At 38.5% G+C, this 23,286-nt stretch overlaps 1 protein-coding gene across 13 annotated transcripts in view; it reads right to left on the bottom strand.

Moving 5' to 3' along the window:
- Positions 1-347: 347 nt before the first annotated feature.
- The window catches only part of RAPGEF2 (Rap guanine nucleotide exchange factor 2), a 190,209-nt gene continuing 167,270 nt past the window's right edge, over positions 348-23,286 (bottom strand). For 7 of the 13 annotated variants that reach the window (XM_075091045.1, XM_075091038.1, XM_075091043.1 and 4 more), the window contains 12 exons: positions 18,413-18,653; positions 17,776-18,159; positions 15,940-16,151; positions 15,729-15,852; positions 15,091-15,114; positions 13,825-14,048; positions 12,794-12,982; positions 11,016-11,168; positions 8,408-8,633; positions 6,258-6,817; positions 3,508-3,813; positions 348-1,011 (listed from right to left, as the gene is read on the bottom strand). In XM_075091045.1, coding sequence (XP_074947146.1) covers positions 965-1,011; positions 3,508-3,813; positions 6,258-6,817; positions 8,408-8,633; positions 11,016-11,168; positions 12,794-12,982; positions 13,825-14,048; positions 15,091-15,114; positions 15,729-15,852; positions 15,940-16,151; positions 17,776-18,159; positions 18,413-18,653 — 2,690 coding nt within the window. In that variant the 3' untranslated portion in view covers positions 348-964. Of the gene's footprint in view, positions 2,349-3,507; positions 3,814-6,257; positions 6,818-8,407; positions 8,634-11,015; positions 11,169-12,793; positions 12,983-13,824; positions 14,049-15,090; positions 15,115-15,728; positions 15,853-15,939; positions 16,152-17,775; positions 18,160-18,412; positions 18,654-23,286 lie in introns of all 13 variants that reach the window. The other 6 variants (XM_075091039.1, XM_075091041.1, XM_075091050.1 and 3 more) reach the window with 4 other exon arrangements.

The raw sequence follows: 23,286 nt of genomic DNA, 5'->3' as shown, positions 1-23,286 counted from the left end.
TTCCTTATTTTTACAGCATACAGAATATCAAATCAACACGATCCCTCCTTTAAAACTCTTTACATGCTATATGTACCTAAGACCATACCGACAGGAACTTCTCATTTTGGCATCTCAAATGCTTCAGCTGGGGACACGCAACATCAGTCCTTCTCATTCAGCAGTACACACACCAGACTTTTCAAAAATTGTCAGCAACACAACTATACATTAAGAAAAACTCCACACCGATGGTTTGCCCACATCACTTGGCAATGTCCCTTTAATATTAATACACAGAGAAGTAAAATTTTTTCATAAATTTGTTCAAGTATGTGGAACATGTAAAATGCATAAGAATCAATATGGACTTCATTAATGTTATATTTATTTATTTTCCAGCTTCATACAAACTGGATGTAGAAGCATAAACATAGTACATTTCTACCATTTTCAACAAAAATATAACCAATATGTACAATTATTGTATTAAAAATACAAAAGGGATACAGACTCCACCAATGTCTTTCTAAAAGACATACAGGTACAAGTAGTATCAAAAGTATGAGGAAATCACCAGTTAATTGTACATTCTGCACTTGACATCACAGAGCGAACTGAGATTAGCAGTCCTATGGTCTACAATTACTTAATGCTTATATAACATTTGTGCAACTTGTGATAGCGCTAGGATTTTGTATTTCTATATGCACATGAGGTCCATAGCCTTGAGAATAAAACTGGCAAATAATGCATATTACGTGTAAAATTACAAATGCATAATTGACAACGTGATATATAAGCAAATAGACAAAAGCTATGATTACAGGAGAGAGAATTAAATAAAGCACTGACATTTGCTTGATACAGTGAAAAAACACTGCAATTTGATCTTTAAAAGTTGAAGCTATTTACGTTTATCTACTGATCAATATGATCAGCTGAGTTCAATGGAAAAAAAAAAAAATCCAAGACCAGCAGTTCCTCACATTTGAGTACTACTCGGATTGGCAGCCTTCACTTCTCCGGAGTCTGTGCAAAAACAACACAAAAATAGAGGGGAGGGTCATTTCAGTCATTATAGAGTTAATAGCAGCTGTGAGCAGGTGGTTGCTACACATTGGCCTTCTCTACACATGCAGTGTTCCATGAAGCCATTAACAGTTGTGACTATTTCTGCATTGCAAAGGCTGGCAAATCTAAACGTGTTATTTTTCATTACTTAAAGGCTCGTTTATCCCCTAATGCCGAAGTCAATAGATGGAGGTTATTAGATCAGTGTTAACAGCTGACACAAGCTGTGACATCCCAACTTGCCTTCACTGCAATGTTATCCAGTTAATTTTTCTTTTAATGTAACTACTGTAGTAAAAAAAAAAAAAATAACTTAAAGGTGGGGTTGCCGTCTGTCTCATTAGAATGGGACACTTCCTTGTGTAGTATGCCATCCTGTATTCCACAAGGCACAGGTATGAGACACACAGTGTCCTCTTCCATCACCGGCCAGTTGTAAGCGCCTGTTTCTGCATTTACACTAGACCCGGCTGAGGATGCCATTAATGCTAACATTTGCACACTTTTGAAGATTCCAGGGTGGGGCACATTAAAAGTGAAGCGAGAAGGTCAAGGAAAGGCTGCATCCCCGTAATCTCTGCCTTCCCTTCTGCCCTGCTCAGCCACGTGACAGCAATATTCTTTCCAGGAGCTCAGGCTGGCAACCCTACTTACAGGTACGAAATAATACTGTAATTACTATGCAGATGCAGTATTTGCTTTCCAAAACGCAAACGTACAAAATCATAACAAAGGCATTGTAAACAAGCAAATAAGCACTGCCTCCTTGAAGGATTTCAATGCGTTTTTCTCTTTGTAGGTTAAAGGCCAAATGTAATTTGACAACTAGCTTATCTCATTATCCCAATGAGACTAAGTGCTAGGACTGTGATTAAAATCTAAAAAGGAAGATTTAAAAAAAAACCCTTCCAGGCATTGGGAAGTGCAGCCAGAGTTAATCATCCTGATGTGATGATCTTGGAATTTGGAATGATACTGTGTGATGTGGCAGACAGCGACAGTGGTAGCTTGGAGATTGCTGCACTGTGCATTTCAAGCAACACAGTTTGAAAAGTGCCAGGGCGATTTCTTCACAGTATTTCACATGCAAGGGGAGAGGGGACAGAAGGGGGAGGGGCGGAGGAAGAAGCCCCATGCTGCTTTAAGGCAGGGAAGGAGGCAAATAGGTCCACCATCCTTTAACTATAGTTCCAAGGCTCCTATTCTAGGGACGTCTTCTTGTGCTCTCCTTTAAGGTGGCTCACTCTGGATCCAGAAAAGCCCCGAGTCTTAGACAGCAGAGACTTGTTCATCTTCTGCGAACACAACAGGATAGGGGAAAATAGAATTTAGTTCATATAGAACAAGACTGCTACTGAATGAAACAACCTGTACTGTGCTCATGTGTTTTCTGTTTTGTTGTACTAGGTACATATTATAAAACAATCCAAATATCTGTACATTTCAGGTCTCATGAGTAGTTTTCCTTTGTTATTCTGTTCTTGAAGACAATAACACAATTGCTGTAACTGAGCTAGGTGCAATCCTCAGCCTGAGGAACACAACAGCTACTCCTAGATATCCAGGAGCTATGTAAAGCTATCTTATATTTTTCCTTGAATACATCTGTTATTTATTTAACTTAAAATTGCATAAAAATTGAGGGCAGCTTTAGTCATCATTGGCAGAAAAAATTAAAATTCTCTGTCATGGTAATAATCAAAGTTTGAGGCAATTCAATTAAGGAAGACTTAATTTTTTTCCATCGTATTCAACTGCAGACTTCATCCTGGACATAAAACCTTAGTAAGGAGTTAAGCCTTAAGGGTTAAACCACAGCAGCTAGGGAACACCTAGCCCTAAAGAGGCAATCCAGCTACACTTGCACTGTACAGAGAAACAGCTATGATTATAGTTGAGCTAAAGCATAAAGATACAGACACGCTTGGCCAAGCGAGGTAGCAAAAGCGTGGGCTTGTTATGTTAAGCAATTGGTGTGGAAGACCCAGTATCCACAGTGTAAGTTTTAAGTAGAATGTGAGTGACTATCCAAATAAATCTGACCAACGATGCTCTAGGGGGCAGATGAGCAGCTATTCTATAGACCAGGGTATTTTTTTCAACCATTAAATACATCGTAAGTGCCAAACACTAGGTATGCTGGAAACTTTCAGGGCAGTCAGGGCTGTACCTGGTGAACACAGGCACCTCCAGAAAAGTTGCCTAAGCCAACTGCTTGGTTTTCAAAGATTCAGGTGGACCTACATTCCAAATTTAAAAATTTTATTTAGGATGACCTGAATTCCTCCCCTTCCAAAGAGTTAACAAACAGCAAGTTTTGAAAGATGGAAGAGAGCTCAAATTATGGCAAGAATTTCTATGGCAGAACAAATTTGTGTAATTTGCTTTGTGTCTGTGAAAGCATTAACCGTTTTTGCATGCAGCACACTCAAAATCTAACAATTAGAAATTTACCGTCTTCCTCTGTGGAAAACCCTTGAGACGGGTAGTGAGCAAGTCGTGGATCTGACTCATTTGGTTTATGCCACTGAGGTTTGTTCACAGGCCTGCTAGCTGAATGGCCCTGCGACTGCTGCTGAGGAGCTGATGTCCCATGGGTCTCACATGTCCGTGCCACCATCCTAGACCTCTGAAGTGCTATGTTGTAATCTGGAGGCTTTCTGGTTGGATGGGAACCACCTTCTGCAAACTCGGCAATAGGTATTCCTACGTAACCAGGAGGAGTTGGAGGTGGTTCCCGATATCGACCCTCTTTTCGTGCTGTAGGAAAAACAACAGATTATTATAAGAGATAGTGTTAGGAAAACTGCTCAAAGGAAAATAAACAGTGAAAGTTGAATGAACATCAGCAACTCCACATCGCAGGTCTGAAGGACAGACGTTTACTACCGTATGGTAGACAACGAGGTCTTGAAAAATAAGCCATGCAAGAAAGTACAGAATACGCAACCTACACAGGATATAGCTATTACCACCACAGTGAAGTATTACCCTGATAAAATTTGCCACATTACATGGGGATTTTGTTCAAACTTAGCAACTGAAGCTCATCCATCTATTGTATAGAAGAAAACGTACACTGATCAAAGTAACGTGGAAGACTTAAGAGTCCACAGAAGTGGCAACCATCATTAATATTGGCATCTCCCCAAACGCATGACTATCTATCTAAATCCTGAAGATGGGCATTCGAAAAGTTAAGGAAGAGAAGTAGGCTTCATCTTCATACTTTCTGTATGCATTACTGCCTGCTGCTTTTACAGTTGTATTAGCTGCAAAATTAAAACTTGAAAGTATGTCCGTAAGAACAATGATTGGATATGATTTTATATAGGAGATGGAAAGACCACCGCACCTAGTTTGTGGATCTCATTGAGGTGCAACTGTTTACCTGAACAGGACTTAACTCTGGGCATACTTAGAAGTTGTCTCTTGCAGAGACTTCACAGGAAGAAGCAGCAATTAAGAATTTTAAGCATCTGCAGGGACACACAGCAGATAGGCATGACTATCTGTTTTGGAGTTATGTACTTAAAGAAGTCAGCTGGGCCTTTGATACTGAATGCTTTTTTTGGCTCCAGCCCTTTGTACTATAAGTGACGACGTGTTAAAGGCAAACGTGGCAGGAAAACACACTGACACAGACAATTTACTCCCTGTAGCTTGTCATACACTGTATATTCTTGCACAAGTGGAGATGACAACATCACCCCGCATTATGCGGCATAGAACTGACTGAAAGGGCAGTACAAGCTTAAAACGGACTGGTGCTACTTGGATGTGAGGTTTTATAGACTAAAAATAAAGTCTTCATATTTTAACAAAACCAAATAGTTGCCAGTATAATTGAAGTAATTTCTTGAACAAATTGTTTTAACTGAGCAAAGCAGCATGATGAAGTTTCTGAGAAATTTTGTTCAAAGATTTCTGAAAGTAACTCTGATGCAGAAGAAATTCTATAGAACAACTCTATTGAAATACTGCAAGAAGTCAATGCTTATTCAGTGCAGAACCACCATGTAAAAATTGTGGCTTCTGTTGGACAGTGATATGCAGAGTTACATTTGCAGCCTAATTAGGTAAGAGTACTGAGGTGTATCGAAATGTGTGGCTTGAATTTTCAGATCTCTTTCATGTTCTCTCAAGTCTCTCAATGTAGTGGAAAGCACTGCCTTGACAGGCAAGTTTGGACCTGCTTGTTCCACATTCTGGTGGAAACCAAGGGCATCAAAGAGTAAAATTAGAGAGTGGCATGAATCAGAACCTGGAGTCCTAAACTGAACAGCTTCTCCCTCTTTATAGGTCAGGGATTCTGATCTGCACCCAAGCTTTGAGGCAATGGGCCATTGCTAAGCAATATACTTGGGCAGAGAATGGAAAGACAGTTTATCACAGTGGTCTCAGCACGACCTCAATCTGGCAGACTTTTTCAGCTGTGTCAGTGCAAAATGGCTTTTAGATAGCCCTTCATATTAAACTGAAGAAAGGCAAAGCAAAGGGGAATGAAAGGCATGAAAAAGACAAGAATGCAGATGTCTTGGATGGCCCAAAGGCTGGGATGCGTTGAAGGAACAGTATGAGAAAAATGTTAAGCACTGCCAAAGACACCTCCATATTAATTTATATATTATCTGATCTTTCTTTTGTTGAATGATTACAAATGTATTTCAGCTCTAATTTCTTAGGAACCTCTTCAGTTTCTGCAGTCCAAAGAAACTTCTCAGTTGGTATTTAAGCACAAAGTGATTCCATTTTCAGAAGTAAGGAATATTGACAATTATCGGACAAGTCATACAGATGTACAAAGTAAAAGGCTTCTAAAAAAATCAGGCCACATTTATTAAGATATCTAAATATAGAAAGTGGAGCCTTACTGTGAAGAGAAATTCACTTTTCAGAACAGACACCTAAATACATCAACCTCTCAAAACACTGTCCAGCAGTTGAGCTAGTTTCTTTGATGTATGGCAGGCTCTCTTGAAACACAAAGGCACCGCCAGAGCTGAGAATCAACAATAAGTGATATCTTCCCTAGCAACGAATGCACAGTTAAAGGGGAAAATTTGAGAGAGACTGCAAAATGTTCTGTTTTGCGTTTAAAAAAAAAAATCAGACCAGACAAAAAAAAATGCAGTTTTAGAACAATACAAAGAACCATAAGCAAATGAACTAAAATACTTCATGGTAAACAAAACTTAACTTACCAATAAGCCCCTTTGTACTACTTGATGATACTGCTATATGAGCAGGCACGGGAGCTGGCTTTGACTCCTCTGCTGGTACAGATGTTATGCTACTGGTTTCAGCTTCAATTGAAACATCCTTCCCACCCCTCCGCTTAATGGTACCTGTATCGCCTTCTGAGTCCTCTCCCCAGCAACCTGTTGAGGATGCCCAGCTTGCTCTGGACTGTGCTTGATCAAGGCCCTCCCTACCTTGACTTTGCCTGCCATACTTTGTGCCATGATCGGGAAACATCAGCTGGTCCATATGACTGCTCGAGGCCCACAGTCCTGCCCCATCGCCTGAACTATCAAAATGAGCATGTCCAAAAGGCAGAGTCTCCCAGCTTCTCTGGTGCTGTATGGTTTGTATGTTGTCATGAGAACCACTCGAACAAGAAGTCCAGCTACCACGGCCACTGTCAGCTGCATCAAGCGAAGCTCTGTCCCCCTGATCCTGTGACAGTTCTTCTGTACTAGGAGAAGAAAGCACAGTTGCTCCAGCATACAGGCCTCTGGTCTCTGACAGTGGTGCATATGAGCTAGATGCACATTGAAGAGGGAGGGGGGGGGGGAAAAAAATCATGTGTTGGAATTGAAGATCATTTACAAGACCCATGAAGAATTCAACAGTCAAGAGAAAACCAAGCATATTGGGGGATTGGACTAGATGACCTTTAAAAGGTCCCTTCCAACCCAAACCATTCTATGATTCTATTATTGAAGGTTTTGATGCCATTTATATTAAGAATTATTTGCATTAATGACTAATTCACTTTTGAGAACACGTTCAAATTCATCCTCAATAAAACAAACAAAAAAAATTACTGGATAGATATCCTGACAAAACTTCAGTGGAGTAATTTCCAAAGGTAAAAATCTTAACTTTGCAGCAGCCTTTTAAGACAGGCAAACCACATTGACATATACAAAGGGCAACAGACTGACAGATAGTGTTTCTGCTGCTTTTCCAGCCATGCAAAGCAAAGGATCAGAAGTTAGAAACAGAGTTTTAACAGGAGGTGGCCGATATTCAGGTTTAGGTTTCAGCTTTTCGGATTTATTTTTCTGCTTAGGAAACTCTAAAAGCCAACTTTTCCACATTTCTTGCAAATGGAAACATATTTTAACCTTAATTTTGGAAACTCATGGTACCTCATAGAGCAAGTGAGCTCTCTGTAGCCTTTCGGTGATTTAGTCTGACGCTATCAGTTGCATAGCAGCAGAGAAAACCAACGAAGTGTCGCTTTTGTTTAGCGGCTATCCAGGCCCCTGGGATTCATCCTTCTAGGACAGCTTGCTATGCAGACTGGAACTCTGCTCTTCCAAATATTTAAGATCTCTCATTAAAGAGTTCGCACAGCCTGGGATTTCCAAAGCTGAAGTTCACCAGTTTTGGAACAGGCCTGCCATCCACAGACCCCACAGGATTAAAAACCCCGAAACCATTCAGAGGACTGAAGCATCCAAATAATGGCTCAGGAAAGTAGAGAATAAATAGGAGCCAGAGTTCCAATTATTTTCAGAACAAGGCTCACTGCTAGAGATTTAGAGAAGTCCTCATAACACCAGCTTCCCCACCATTACAGAAGTTAATTACCTAGAAAATTACCTAGAAAACCAGCAGCCTCATGTGAATTTTAGCTTCCAATTATTGTTGACTAGAAGAGATATTTGGGGGAAAATATTTTTGAGTTAGATAAATATGCACTTTTCTATGAAACAGACTGGAAAATTACTAGCTACTTCTGTTTTCGGCTTGATCACTGAATAATTGTATGAATAATCTCTCATCTAACTCTACTAATTCCCCATCTAGAAAACAGGCTAGGATACTACTCTGCCATAAAGAGGATAATCTACAGCACTACAAAATGCTCAGGTGATAAAATCTACTGAGGTAAAGTCTTGCTGCTGTAGACCTCATCACACACTCAGGAGTGCAAAACCTTTTCCTGTCAGAAAATGAAGCATTATCACAAAATGCAGCATTGAAATAGTTTTTAAGAGCAGGGGAGAAAAAGTGTATTTCAGAGAGATACAGGGGAAGTTACATGAACACATATACAAATACATGCCACATACAATCTATATGAAAGTATAATGTAAGTAAGCACAAATAAAATTCCTACCCTAAGCTGTATTGATCTGGTTCAATCATGATTCTTCTATCAATCCTTCCCACACCAAGATTTGTCTCCACGATGCTGACAGAATGCCTCTGTCTCCTCTCATCATGCAGGGAGACTGGCATAGAGTCAAAAGATGAATTGCTGACAATACTAGATCTGGAAGAAATTTCGCTGTGACCAGAATCTGAAAAGTTATCCACCGTGCCACTAGGAGCCAAAGTATAGCCTGCAAAGGGAACATCACGTTAATCAGGCTCTCCGAGAAGCCTGCTCAGTTATTGCCAGGCAGCCGGCGATACTACTACCATAGTAAATCAAAACTACGATTACATTTACACAGCAGCAGCACTGCAAAAAGGTAAAGATACACAGCAGAACTGTGTAACACTGTGTATTCTGTCTCTTAATAAGAGGTCTAAGATTGTGGGAACATGCACTACTCATTCAGAAAGCAACCGCTCACCTTCCTCCTCCTCTGCCCTCCTCCCCCAAATTATTTTCAAATGCATTATCGTACTTGTCTCCCCGCATTATGAAACATCGCTTCTCAAAAAACTGCCTGTACATAAACAATGTCTCCAAGATTGGACTGAAAGAGACGCCCTGGACTTCTTAAAGTAATCCAAGAGACCCTCTCAAACAGTTTTCCTGTTCTGCAAAGCTACACTTGAGAGATGAACAGCAGAAACAATGTGAAGCCCAGATGTCTGAGCTGACTGCTTATTGCGTATCTTGGCTGAGAGAGGGCCAGATTTTCAAGCTTTCTTTGTGGTACTTGGCTAACTAATTACATTTCAAATAGCATATATTACCAAAATTATGCTGTAATTTGGAGGTAGCATTGACACTGCCAGGCTGAGAAAATTTGCAAACCATGTCACAGAAGCAAATTCATCAAATTCAGCTTTTGTTTTAGTATTAAACGAAATTGTGCTGAATGGTCTTGCCAGCTAAGATCATTAAAGAACATACATCCACAAGTAACTGCAGTTTTCGTTTTTTGCGTTCGGTCTACACCTGCCAAGATGACTTCAACTGATCTAACCTAATTCACTTGCTGAGCGCACAGAATTAATGCTGCCATTTTTGTCTGAAAGAACATAGCATTAGCTTAATGTCACCACCAAACCAAGGATTTTTCTTTCAAATTTATAATCATGTTTATTATTTGCTTTTTGCCCACTATGAGCCAAATACAAAATCCCAATTTCTTTTTCAAGAAATGCACAGGCCTGACCATGTTTACATAAATTCACTCTTTGCTATTGTAGTTTTTTTGAGAAATCTTGATGATAGCTTCCAAGGATTCAAGGCGATCATCTAAGTCTTCTCTACTTAACATCCTCCTCCATCTGACCTTAGTAAATATCACTTCAATATATTTTGGACAGGCATTTGTACTTTCTTGCCATATTCACCTCTCCCCTTTTCAGATCTCTGCTGATCAATTTGGATTTATTTTTTCCCCTTTTGTTTCCATAAACCCCACCTATCCCAGAGGTCCTTGGTGAACTGTTAATCTTGTTACTGCTCTTGCTTCTGAGAGGAGGAACTGGTTAGGTCCATTAGCCTGGAGACATAAAGCCTCAACTGATGGGCACTGCCACCTACCACGTTAAGAAAATGGCCTAGCTATTCATTTGATAAGAAAGTAGAAAATGTGATAGTCCCACAAGTTTCAAATCCTTACCATCCCTGTGCAGTTTAGGGAAAGTTATTGCTGCAGAGAAGTCTCCAACACACTCATCTTATTAGCATTTTGAACTCCTATTATGAGGACCCAACCTCAGTATATTTTACCATAATGTTATATTATGTAACTGTTAAACTGAACTTTTATAATACTCTGAAAAGATAATAACTTACAAGTTATCGGCAATACAAGCAGGCTACCATACTTCCAAAGGGATTTTTATTTGTTTAAACTGCAGGAAAATACCTCCATTCTCTGTTTTGTCAATTCATAACCAGAACTTGTACAATGAAAAAAAAAAAAAAGCTTTAAAAAAATCCCTTTAATGTCCTAAATCCACTTTAAAAAAAACTCTGTGAAATCACTTAAAAAGAATTCAGTCAAGAAAGCTCCAATCTGTATACCATTCCTCAAATATCCATATTCATTGTTTGAATAATCAGGCTGCTAGTAAAACATTGTTTATTAGTGATTTGAATCCCAAATATCTTAAGCCTGCCTGCCTGTCATGCATAAGTCACATCGCATCCAGATGCGATTGGTATGCTCAATGTTGTACAAAGATTTTAAGTTTCAGTCTGCACATCCTTCCACTGGCAGGAAACACTGACAATGGGAATATTTTTGTCAGAAGCAGCTGCAGTGAGAGTGACCTACTGCATCAAATCCTGTATCAGACCAGGCTGCCTTTCCTGGGTTTTGCTAACCAATGGGCTTTCAGGCATCCCGAAATCAGTTTCCCAGGTATTCTTTCATGTATCCCGCTCTGCACTACACTTCCTGTCCTCTTTCTGACCATATGTGACAAAAATAGGAGCAGCAGTAGCTTATCCTCACTGTCCAAATTCTCTCTCTGAAGTTTCCAAAGTCTGCGAGCTTCAGGAAACAGGATGAGAAATACTGCACGCCTAATACCTTTCCTTGGAGAGCTCTGTGGTGAAGTGGGAGGAGAAGACAGCTGTGAAGATGCACTTGAGACTGTGTCTTCAGATTGTTTCTTGTGACGATCCAAACTTCCTTCTTCAGATAATGAAAGAATTTTCTTTAAAGCTTGTGGGGAGTTAATGCCTTTAAATAAGAATTAATGTAGGCAGATGTAAAGTTCAGTATAAATACATCTTTCTGTTTCACAATGCATTTACTGAGCAGACACCATAAGGGAAAAACCCTAAATTTTTTTCCTGTATATTTGTGAGTTTCTGACACCAGCTTAAATGAAACAAAATGTTTAAACCTACTCTTGTTTAATATATAGTGCTTTATTTCTGCATATTAGTGCAGCCAATCTTTCATTCCGGCCACCATAAAAAGAAATACTTTGTCACAGAAAACTCAACGCAGATTTGGTGTTGCAGAACACTGCCTATATAAATCAAGGATATGCATAGTAATTGTTACTGAGAAACTTGAACTAAAATTACATTGAACACAAACATACGCAAATCTCCCTGGCTAGTGAAGGGATATATAGTAAGAATTGAAACTGTTCTGTTTCTTTTCTATTAAGAGTAGCCTAGAAGGTCAAAGAAAGGTGGAAAGGAGGTTATTGAGATTAGGTTTACAAAACAAGGTTATCCTGCAGCTGCCTTTCTCCCTTTCATTTCTGAGAACTATCTCTGCAGCAGCTTATTTTGGGAAACTAAAGAGTAAAAACATCCTGAAGATGATGTATGATGCAAAGATCTAGGGCATCAAGAATTCCTCTCTCAGGCAACATTTACCCATGTTTCTCTTCCCCTCCCCTCAAAAATCGACCCTGGGACAGTCTTAAAAGTGAAGACGGAGCTTCTCTGACAGTTTTGCCAACGTTTGACGTAGAGGTTATTTTCCAGCATTATATAGAATTTATCTTTGATCTGTTGATGACAATGCTGCTATCAATAATTTACAGCTGTTTCATCAACATAACCTAGTCAGTTTTCAGAAACTTTCCCTCCATGAGCAAAAATGCAGTCTATGACACCTCAAAGTTATTTTAAGATTAAAATTTAATGGTAAAAATCAACAAGAACAGGATGAATATTGAATAGTTTCTTACTCATTTTGCTGCTTCTAATGTTTTGCTAGCAGCTTAAGCAGTGCACAAATAAAATTAATATAAAGTGAAATCAGAATTAAGCTCTTGCTGGGGCACAAATTTGGAAATCAGATTAGAAGAATATGGTCCAGTATCTTCCTAAGCGACATGGCAGGCAGCAATGACTGAATAACAACAATTAAAAAGCGCTAGGGAACAGAAGCCAAAGGGACAATTCTCAATGTGAAACTTCAGGCCTACATTTCTAACAGGACCACCAGTTTCAGCAGGCCTGAATTTCACATTAAATGTTCAGCCTTTGAAAAAACACCAAAACTTCTGAGGCATCTCAGATGGAGTTTTTGAGTGACCTAAGTCACTAATCCCTTTGGAGAAGTTAAGCCAAGATCCCAGGGCAGATAGTCAGAAACATTCATTCTTTCCAGCTACTAGTAACAGGTAAATACCTATACTGATAAAATTGACAGAATGTTTTCCTAGATTTCTTCCCTTCCATTTCTAGAGAAGAGAATTATGCATACACACTGCATGAGCTGGCAGAGCCTGCATTTAATACTACCAGAAATAAGTGTCTGAACCTTATTTGATTAATAATATCTCCCTGACATAAGCAAACAAACAAGAGTATTAAACGGAACTCTGTCATTCCACTTACCAAATGGTGGGAGGTCTTTGACTGGCACTTTCTTGCGAGAAGGATAGAGGGATACGGCAGGGACCTGCAATGCTTGGTTTACTTTATGTTGCTGCTGCTGCTGCTGCACCTTCTGCTGGATGCCTGCTCGGGGAGCCACCGGTGACGTTTCAGATTTTCCAGATCGTTTGTCTCCTGTATTCTTCGGCACTTTGCAAGAAATGGGAAAAAGCACAGAATGACTACTCGCTAAAAATATTGTGGGAGTTTTAATCTGAGCAGTGCAAAGCCATCTAATTAATAATTGAAAGGTGCTCAAATACTTGTACAATAAATGCAGGAGGATAAAAAGAAAAGATCAAGAGGAAAAGAGGGGGAGATTTAACTCAGTTTAAAATATGTACATTATCAAAGAACATTTATTCTCTTTCTCAAAATAAAACTCTCATAAGACTACTCCTACAGATATCAAAAACATGACCAGAAGTTATACTGGGCTATCATAAGGACTACAACTGGTTTAGAATGGATATATAATTTCTACTTTTTGCTACCCTGAAGGAAGGGAAGGGTGTAAGATACAGCATTCCCGCAGATAAAAATAAAACCAACATCCAGCATAATGTCTCCCTCTGCTGCAGCCAGGCACAGCCCTCCAGGCATCTCTGAAACACCTGGACGTTAAGGAAATCCCCTTTACCCTCTCAGTGCCAAGATATCCAGGATGATCAACCCTATTCACACCAATAGTCTGAGTATAACAGAACTGTAGAGAAACTTCTGGCTCCTCCATACCCTCTGTACGGACAAATCTAAAGAACCCTTGTGCACTTCAGCATGACATCACCTGAAAGCCTTATGCCCCTACATAAACGCTATGTCTCTATATTGTCAATCCGTAAGATGATTTCCTTAAGATTCATACATATTCAGTACTTAGAAACTCATCGTTTTCCACCTCATTGTTTACTGTTCCCAATTACTTCCTTGGAGAAGAAGCAGAGGTATATTTAACAGTTTCTTTGAAATCCATAACAAATGACAACGCTCACATGTGTTGGTGGCTGGCTCACACTGCAGAGACAGTGTCTGAAGGCTCTCTTCATCCATTTCCAGATCCAAGTTTGAGAGATACTGCTTTACTTTCCGTGCCATCTGAGCATCTTCATACAGTTTTTTAGCATTAAGGAAGGAGCTCCGCCGGACCCGCTTTTTATGACCCCCCGTTTGCGCGACATCCAGCACGGCTGCGTTCGTACTACCCTGGCTGAGAGACCTGGAGTGAAGGAGGGGCATGACGGGGAGGAAAGAGGGGAAAAGTATGACTTAGTCCAACACGATATCAGTTGATAAACATGAAACGTGCAAAAGATTGCATGAATGTCAGTCTACGGTCAAAGCTTACATGCCTCATTCCAGTAAGTCAAATAGCTATAAAAGATAGAAAGATGAGGGTCAGGAAATATTTTTACTTGCTTACAGGCACTATTTTAATTACACAAATATTTTAACCTATTCTGCTCCAACTAGGCAATATCACTTCACACATCTAGAAAAGCATTCAAGCTAGCTCTCTCACATAAGCCAGCTACTGAGAAGGCTGGAGCATTAGGAAAAGCTCATGCAGTAAGGCAATGCTGACAGAAGACTATAGTTGAGGTTCAAATTTCAATACATATACAGACGGCATTTTGAAAGCGCTCTAATACTTTTTAAATCAGTCCATATACAAAATGTAGAGCTCAGTTTCACAGAATAGGTCTTCCTTGTAACTTGCTAGGTTGAAGACAGCTTTACGTTAAATGAAATGATCAGCTAGTTTGTGATGAAATGTCATGCACGTTTCAATGTGTGTGTGTCTATATGAAAGCTATGCATTGCTCCTGAATTGTTAGAGGTAAAAATGATGGCTGAATTATAATATGAAAATAAGTTAGTTTAGCAGATACTGTAGGTTTTAACTTTTGTATTTGATTGTGATAATTGCTTATTAGGCATTAAAAAGTTAACAGCAATTTTCAGCTTTTGCAACCTTGCCATTTTATAATTTCTCTTTTACTGAAAGTCACTTTCTTTGGCAATTTAAATTGGAGGCGGGGGGGAAGAACACCCCATTCCTATCTACAACCACTTATAAATAATTCACAACTTTTGGGTTTTAACCTCAAAAGCACTCCTGGATTAAAAAGTATTGTCAGTATAAAAGGGTTAAAAGAAAAAAATGTCAAAGCACCAGAAAATTAAAGATAGCAAGTAAGAAACAATGCAAATGGTAAGGGAAGAATGAATGCCTGTGTGCGTTGTCTCCAGCCACTTACCCCAAACTCCTCCATTTCTTCTTCCTGCAAGTGAGAGCCAGGAAGAGTAAAGCATGGGTTTAAGAAGAGACAGAGAAAGATCACAAGCTCAGAAAGAAAAAGACCAGACCTCAGGACAAGCAGTTCTGGAAGCCCAAACACATTAAAGAGAGCCTTGACTCGGGCATACAGTCAGATATTACAAACTCTTCTCGTTCAAATTAAGAAAAAGAGTATGCAATAAGCTGATCTAACATGAAGCCAAAGATCATTCACTCCACGTTTTCTAACACTACTAGCTGACACTACTTCAGATACATTCCCACTTCTACTAAATCAAAACGTTAAGGCTGGCACGCAACGCCGTTTCAGACAGAATAATGCATAGGTGTTCAAGACAGTATCTCCCCTCCCGCCCACTGATGGAATCTTATTTTTATGAGGAAACTGGCAGCTAAGGAACAATACAGAACATTCTAACACATACTGATAAACACAAAACGTAATGATTTCTCCAGAAACCACATAATTTTGGTAAATTGTTAACAACAAAGAACTCGTACTGCTCCAATTCAACAAGGGGCACTTGAAAAAGCACTTCTTGCTGATATCTAGCGTACTCTCAGCTGGGAAAGCTCTGCCTAATACAACACACTTACCTTGTTCTAAACATTAGAGCAGGATCCATGTTCACAGATGCCATGCGACCAACATGGCGTATCTCCTTCGCAATCATTCTCAGCTTCTCAAAATTGACCAAGCCCTCCACTTTGGAATCATTTCCTACAGTCAACAATTTACAACATCAGTTATTAGGTAGCAAAGTTAGTTTTCCCTAGCTGGTAAAAGATGACATACTTCTGCTTTTACCTTCATGAAGGAATGTAAGGTCTTTTTTGATAACAGGAAACAGGGGGATAATGGGGGGCTGTAGGTTTTGGCTGTTAAGAACATTACGATATTTTGCCATATTCCTAGATGGATCAAACAAGTCCTGTAGATCTTGAAATAGTTTTTCATACTTGCTTGGAAGCTTTTCCCAAGTAGTTCGGAGCCTTGCAACTGGTGCCAAATTCAGGCCACTGGAAAAAAAACCAAAAAAGTGAAAAAAAGTTCAAGAACAATAGAAAGAAACAAAAAGAACCCTAGAAAAAACCAAGTTAATTTTGTATAGGAGAAATACCATGTAGCCAGAATAGCATAGCACGACAATGTCAATAAAGAAACAGAAAGCGAAAACTCCTTTTGCCAGTGTATATTACAGAACAATTAAGATAATTTTTATAAAAGCTGTAAAAACTGGACACATCTGCGTGATGTAACCATAAACAGATAAAAGTTACACTTGGATAAGTAATTACACCTTATTTGTATTACTTGGAACAGTGTCCAAATTTGATAACAATATCATAATCTAAGAGTACCTCAGGATCACCGCTTATTTCCAGATTACCAGACTGGAGGAAAAACCATCTTCCACTTACATAACGTTTAGGTGGTGACAGCACAGTGACCCACGTTCTTGCTGCAATAATCCACCTGACTGCGTTTAGATCAAATTGTTATAGCAGACTCTGTATATCTGAGGTTATTCTGAAGCTGTAGCTGGTACAAAACCCAGGGTTTTTTTCCCTTAATGGCATTTCCTGTCTTGCTATTAATTTTTACCTGTGGACCTACGGGAAAATTTGCTATCTAGAACCTGTCCTTCGCTCAAGTTTTTGCTAGCAGGCAGGCTGCTTTTATTTCTCATTGAGATCATCTGAAATAGCAGAGTTAAATCTTGAGATTTTCATGTGTCAGAGATGGAGACTGATTATTAGCATGGATCCTTGACTTTGGAACTTGACGCGTTTGAATAGTATTCAAAACCAGTGATCTTCAGAAAAAGTGTCACATTCAATCTGTTGCTTGGATGTGACATGGGCTTTTGCCAAAGACACTGGTAAAACTGTCATTTTAATACATCTTACTCGAGCGTTTTTATGAAAGACAATATTTAGGGTTTGTGGGTTTTTTTGTCGTCATTGTTAGGTTCTTTCTGCCTAACTTGGGAGACTCTAAAGAAAATGTGAATGTTTTAAAAAAGTGTATAAACACACACATTGGCGTTTCCTCTCCTCCTTTTCATTCCAAAACTAAGAAATGTTTTCTATCTGAGATTTTCAGTGCTTTTTTGAATTCTTATTAAAAGATCTTTATTTACGGCTTATTATATGGCATCGTAGTCTGCTACTGACTATTATCAGAGTTCCATCCAAGAAATCGCTGATACAAAGAAAACCAAAGGCAACATATCATGGCTCAATGAATTCAAGCTACTGGGAACTATGTATAAAATGATGAGCTCCTTTTGGGAAATTAACCCATTCATTTAGGACAACGGTATAATTTTTCTTTATATAACTGCTGTTTCTTTTGGTCTTTGTTTTTAGCGAAAGGCAGTAGTTTCTCTAGTGCCATGCTCCCCAATGACTCCTGCCTCACTGTCTTGAGCAATAAGTACATAATATTATTTGGAATGCTACTATTTCAGCAAACAATTCAATGCCAAGTTCAGAATACTGGAAAATGCCCTCCTTATTGGATTGCCAAGTGTTGCTGTTAGCAGTATTAACTGGTTTACTCTGTTAAATACATTTTTTCAGACTGACATAAGTAAGACTTTGCTTTTTACTTATAAGCAAGATTATTAAGGGGCAATACCTAATGATGGCAAACATCGAGTTGAAGTTCTTGCATTCTCTGCAGTGTAGTGCTATCTTAATGAAATGCTTAATGATCTTCATCCTTTTCAGCTGGTTGGTCTCTCTCAGAATCTCAGAAGCCACCCAGAATGTTTCTTGATTTATCACCTCTTCAAACTTTTTTAGATTAGTGCAACCTGTTTTTGATTTGAGTTTAAACAAGTCATCTATGTATTCCGTGGGTTCAATATTACGGAATAGCTCAAAGTTTCTCATAGAGAGTTGCGTAGCCACCTCAACAGTACTGAGCTGCAGTAGGGATATTTGACTTTCCCTTAGTAACTCTTGAGCATCTTCATCTGAACAAAGAGTTTCTGTTTCCATGTTGTTCTTCAGGTAATACCTGCAAAAACAAAAGTTAAAAAGACACTAGATACAATATACTCAAATGCTAGTGGAAGTTACAGTAATGACCCAGTTGAAATCTTAGAATAAATCAAATTTCCCCAGGCCTACATATTAAGTAGAAGTGGCATAAGGAGAACTTTCTTGTAAAGAAACACAACATTAATAATTAAATAATACTCCTATTAACAGGATTTTTTTTACTTAATAAACTGGCATCTTCAGCTTCAGCTCACAGTCTCCAATCTCACCTGCCACTCAGCTGTATCCTGTCAGCAAGCTTGGATAACTGATCAGGAAGCCTCCTTTGCTTGATTACACCCTCAGGTGTGACAGAGACTTCGCATAGAGAATATGCATCAGGGGTTGCCGTGAGAGCAAATTCCCTGATAGCCTGGATGACCACTTCTTTTGCTGTTGTGTCCTTACTGATCATGATGTAGCGACTTTGCTGATCTGCCTTGAAGACCCTCAGAACTTGATCTGGTAAGTCTGGAAAAAAGTTACATGCAAGGTATGCAATTTATTAAAGCAAACAAAAAATTAATGGTACAAAACCAAGCAACAATATCAGTTACACCGAGTCTAATTACTAGTGCTACCAGTTTTTACTTAAGTATCATTGTTTCACCTCTCTCCTTCTTATTTGTTGTTTGGTTTTTTTTTGTTTTTGTTTTTGTTTTGGGGGGCGGGGGGGAGTTATGGTTTTTTTTTTGTTTGGGTTTGTTTTTGTTTTTAATGAAAGACTAGTTTTATTAACTACCAGAAAAAGAAGTTGGTTAGGCTATTGCTGGGGCAAGCCACAAAAATAGGTTAACTTTGTTAACTTTTCCAAAGTTTGGACAGACAAACTAATGAGCAGTCTGATTTTTACAGGTGTTGAGTCCTGGTAAATTCCATTTAAGTCTAACAAAAATCAATTACACTCAACAATACTATCCTATACACTGACATACAAGTATAGTTAAAGCAAATTAGGTGATAGGAGTGTCAATCTTCCTACAGATATTTTTAAGAAAACAGATTAATTTACCCAAGTCTGACACTCACACATAGTGCCACACACAAAGTTACGTCATGTCCATAGAGGTAGCTAGGAAGATGCATGTATAACAGCCAGCATGCATGTATACACAAATAAACTGCGGTAGTACTAATGCATCCAAGTACTTAATTATGCAAAATACTCTATCCTTGACACATTTAAATCACAATAAATGTGTAAGTAACAGACTGAAAATTTGCTCTTTATTTCTCTGTGCCAATGTTTTAGTAATTAAGAACTAAAGCAGCCAGAGATAGAAAAACACTTCACAAATATTTGCGTTCTAAATATATTATTGTTTCAAGTGACTGATGACAAAAAACTTACAGTGAACACCTACAAGGCAGCTGTTTTCAGGAAATCTGCAAAATAACCAGCCTAACTCTGGATTTTGGATTTTGTATTTCCATAAGCTATACAGAAATACCAAATCCATATATATTTCCATATTTTCATTAATATATTGAAATCTAGACCCATTAATCAGCTGAAGTTTGAATGTTACCATTGTATTATAAAAAGTTTTTAAAAAAAAGCCAAAATTGTGGGGCTATCCACCTCTGGATATTTTTTAACATAAGGTATTTTTAACTGACAAATACTTTCAATTATTTTCATTTCTTCCCTCTGTTACGAATAATCTTTTCTAGTGTTGTGTGGCAGGGCATCTTGTCATTATACTTTCTTTAATGAACATGTTTTCCAAAAAATTTGGTGGGTTTTTTTTTTATCATAAAGGTCATATGAACAAGAAAGTAGAAAATAATAGAAAGCTTTCTGGATCTACAGCCAAAAAAGTTATCATTATTTTAAAAACTGATAAAACAGCTGCCAGATGGAAACATTCACTTTCACACAACCACAATCTTTTTTGACAAGTACTGAGTGTGCATAACATGCATTTAAGTTACTACAGGAAGATCTATTCAGCAACAGAAATCTTGTGATGAAAGAACAAAAATTAATGTCTTCCCACTGCTGCTGTATGTCTCCAAAATAATAATTCAGAAAGCATTGAGATAGTTCTCTCTGATATGATTGATTTACATGCCACAAAGGCTGTTTAGGCTTAAATATATTAGTTTACGAATTTCATGCAACTAAGCCCATAACTTTTAAGCTCACGGTGCTATTTCTGAAGCTTGAGAAACATTAATACTGAAACACATTGGAACTGAGTCATTACATCATCAGTTACACATAACAGGTGTCACTACATGCCAGTTTTTAGCCTTTTCTAAGTACTTGAGTCAAATGTACAAATACCTTATAACCAGCAAGCCAATTTTGCCTTTTTTCACCAACTCTGAAGGACCTGTCTTCCTTCAGTAATTGTTTGAGGAGGGATACAGAGCAGTGCCCAAAATAATTTTTACATTTTTTGACATCTCGAGGAAGGTACATGCTAAGAGACAGCCTTCCAGAGATGTTATTAAAAACCAGACCATTCTCTAGATCTTGCTGCCTCTTGTTACAGAAATACTTGCCACTTGGAAAAATGCTATGAAGATGGGAAGCTACTGTAAACAATACCAAGGTGGGAACTTGCTTAACACTCCTGTGAAACAAGTGCTTTCTCCAAGGAGAAACTAACCTGCTCTGCTGGATCACTGAAGTCAATATGAAGAAATGCGGAGAACAGCAAATGGAATAGTATCATCTTTGCACTGTATTTTACCATGCAATTTCTCAGGCTCTACCTATCAGAGCAGGTAGCAAAAGCACTACACAAAATACAGAGAAGTCTGCCAGAAACCAAAATGATAACAGCTACAGCAATGGTAGCTGTTCAGCACAATAATTTTTCAGCACAAAGTAATTCAGCACAATAATTTTTAAATACACAGCACTTGAAGAGAATTGCCATTGTATTTTCCCTTCACTCCTTTTCAAAAAAGGAAACTGGAGTGGCAGACTGAAGGATGCAATGCTATATGATAGGAATCTAGTGCCTTAAAAAGCTTGCATGGGAAAAAAAAAAATAGTACCAGTGATTGGCAGCTAATCATTGCTATATTATTTTGATTTCCAATCAAATAGCAAAGACAGCACAAGAGAAGATAAACCAAAGTCGTATTCACTATTTGAACATTTAAAAATAAATCTTAAAACGTATATTTGAAAAAGCCTGAGCAAATCAGGAGAGAAACTAAAATGTCTCCTTGCAGATTTCAAGCTGCTCTCATTTTCTCCTCGAAGACTACACTTCCAAAACAGCAAGTTGTTTTATTTTCTGTCCTGAGGGATATTCTCCAAAGCCTCAAAGGATGGCTATTCTACCACTTTTCTCTTTCTTCTCCAGTGCATTCAATTTCTTGCAAGCTGCCTCCCTTTCCATGTTTAATTTAGTCCAAGGTAATAAAAGGAATTAAAATTGCAGGCTTTAATTTTTTTCAAAGTCTTAAAGTATAAGGAAGTATAATTCAACTCTTCAATCTACAATGCAACCAATTGCAATTGAATCCCTAAAGCCCTTAAGGTATGTGTTTTTTATTTCAGTCCCCCTTTCCCCTTCTTTCCACACAGGGAAAAATTACACCTGCCAATTACTTAAAAAATATACAGCGTGTGGATGTCTGGGCAAATTTTAAGGAAAGGAAAAGAAAAAAAATAATTTTTATTTTGTTTTTTAAATGAGAAAGCCCTAATTACTTAATACTTTTTCTATGAAGATAATGGAAATTTTCTATAAAGGTAATGGAAAAGCTGCTATAACGCTGAAGCAATGGCATTACATCATTATTTATCTCCTTGCCTCAAAGCAAAAGGCAAGCAGTAGAACATTATTCATTTATTAAACTTCTTCAAACTCCATCTGTGATTGAAGGATCTTCAGATCTGTAATGGTTTTCCTTCTCAATTAATGGAGTTTGTTCGAGCTGTGTGAGACAGCGATGCCCACAGCTCTGGAAGTTAGCCAGTCACTCTGCCCAGCATTGGGAGCACAATAATTACCTAGAACCATCTGGTCTAGGTAAATGGCAAGCTGAAGAATGGAATCTTCACCCATTTATGAAGTGCTGATTAAAAGTTTGGCTTTTATTGATAAAGAATATCTTCAAAGTGTTGGGCACTAGTTGTTAGATACAATAAAATAAAAAAATCTTCCCACTCTCTCAGGAGCAATCCTAGGCGCTGGGGGTGGGGGGCAGAAAATCACACACCACCTTCTTGTAGCCTTCTCTAGCCCTAAAAAACCTGAGATGAGATGATGCTCAGTATCACAGTTGCACCAAGTTGGCCAGTATGTAGGCTGATGTTTAAGAACTGTCCCTTTAGGTAAGGTTTGAAATCCCTCAGGCTTAGGAAGGCACTGAATTTTCAACTCTACTTTTGATAAATACTCTACAAGTTTAGACTAATATAACCAAGCGCCTGCTCAGCTACCATCACCATATTCTCCTCCAGCAGCAAAGACTTAGATACTTAACTCAGAGAAGGTTTCCCACTAAGAACCATCCTTCAGCCAGGTAAGAGCCCAAATCCCAACCTTGCCAGGAGCTCCAGCTAAACCCTTCTCATAAGGTAAGGCTCTCAAGCTTCTCATATCCTCGCCTTTTCTCTCCCTCACTTGCCCTCATGCTTTGTTCCTCTCTGCTAAATGTGTTCATTTTTTATCTATTCCAGAATGGGATTTTAAATCACTTTTATATACAAAGAACTCAGCATACAGCTCTAGGGCAGGGTGACTAACAGGGAACTTTGAAACTCTGTCCCTTACCGATGTAGTACAAGATTATATAAGTCCGTTCCAAAAAAGACCGAAAAGCATGTCCTGTGTCCTAGTCCAATGCCCTTTCGCTTTACTGTAAGTTAATGATCTACTGTGCTATTTGAAAGTACTGCAGTCTTGTAAAGACTGACCTATCGGGGCAAATTATAAAATACCAAACAAAATATGTTTTCACTGGCCCAGAGCATTCGATCAGTAAGAGGCACTCTGTATACTACATACTTGAAAAATAGACATCTGATACATTCGCGTAAAGTATGTTGGATCAGATGTAATAAATCCTAATGAATTAATATGTGGCTAATGTGCAGGTGACAGCATGCAGTTAATAAAAATTCACACACATC

This window comes from Phalacrocorax aristotelis, chromosome 4 (genome assembly GCF_949628215.1).
Source record: "Phalacrocorax aristotelis chromosome 4, bGulAri2.1, whole genome shotgun sequence".
Taxonomy (NCBI): Eukaryota; Metazoa; Chordata; class Aves; order Suliformes; family Phalacrocoracidae; genus Phalacrocorax; species Phalacrocorax aristotelis.
This window is presented reverse-complemented; position numbering and strand designations above follow the sequence as displayed.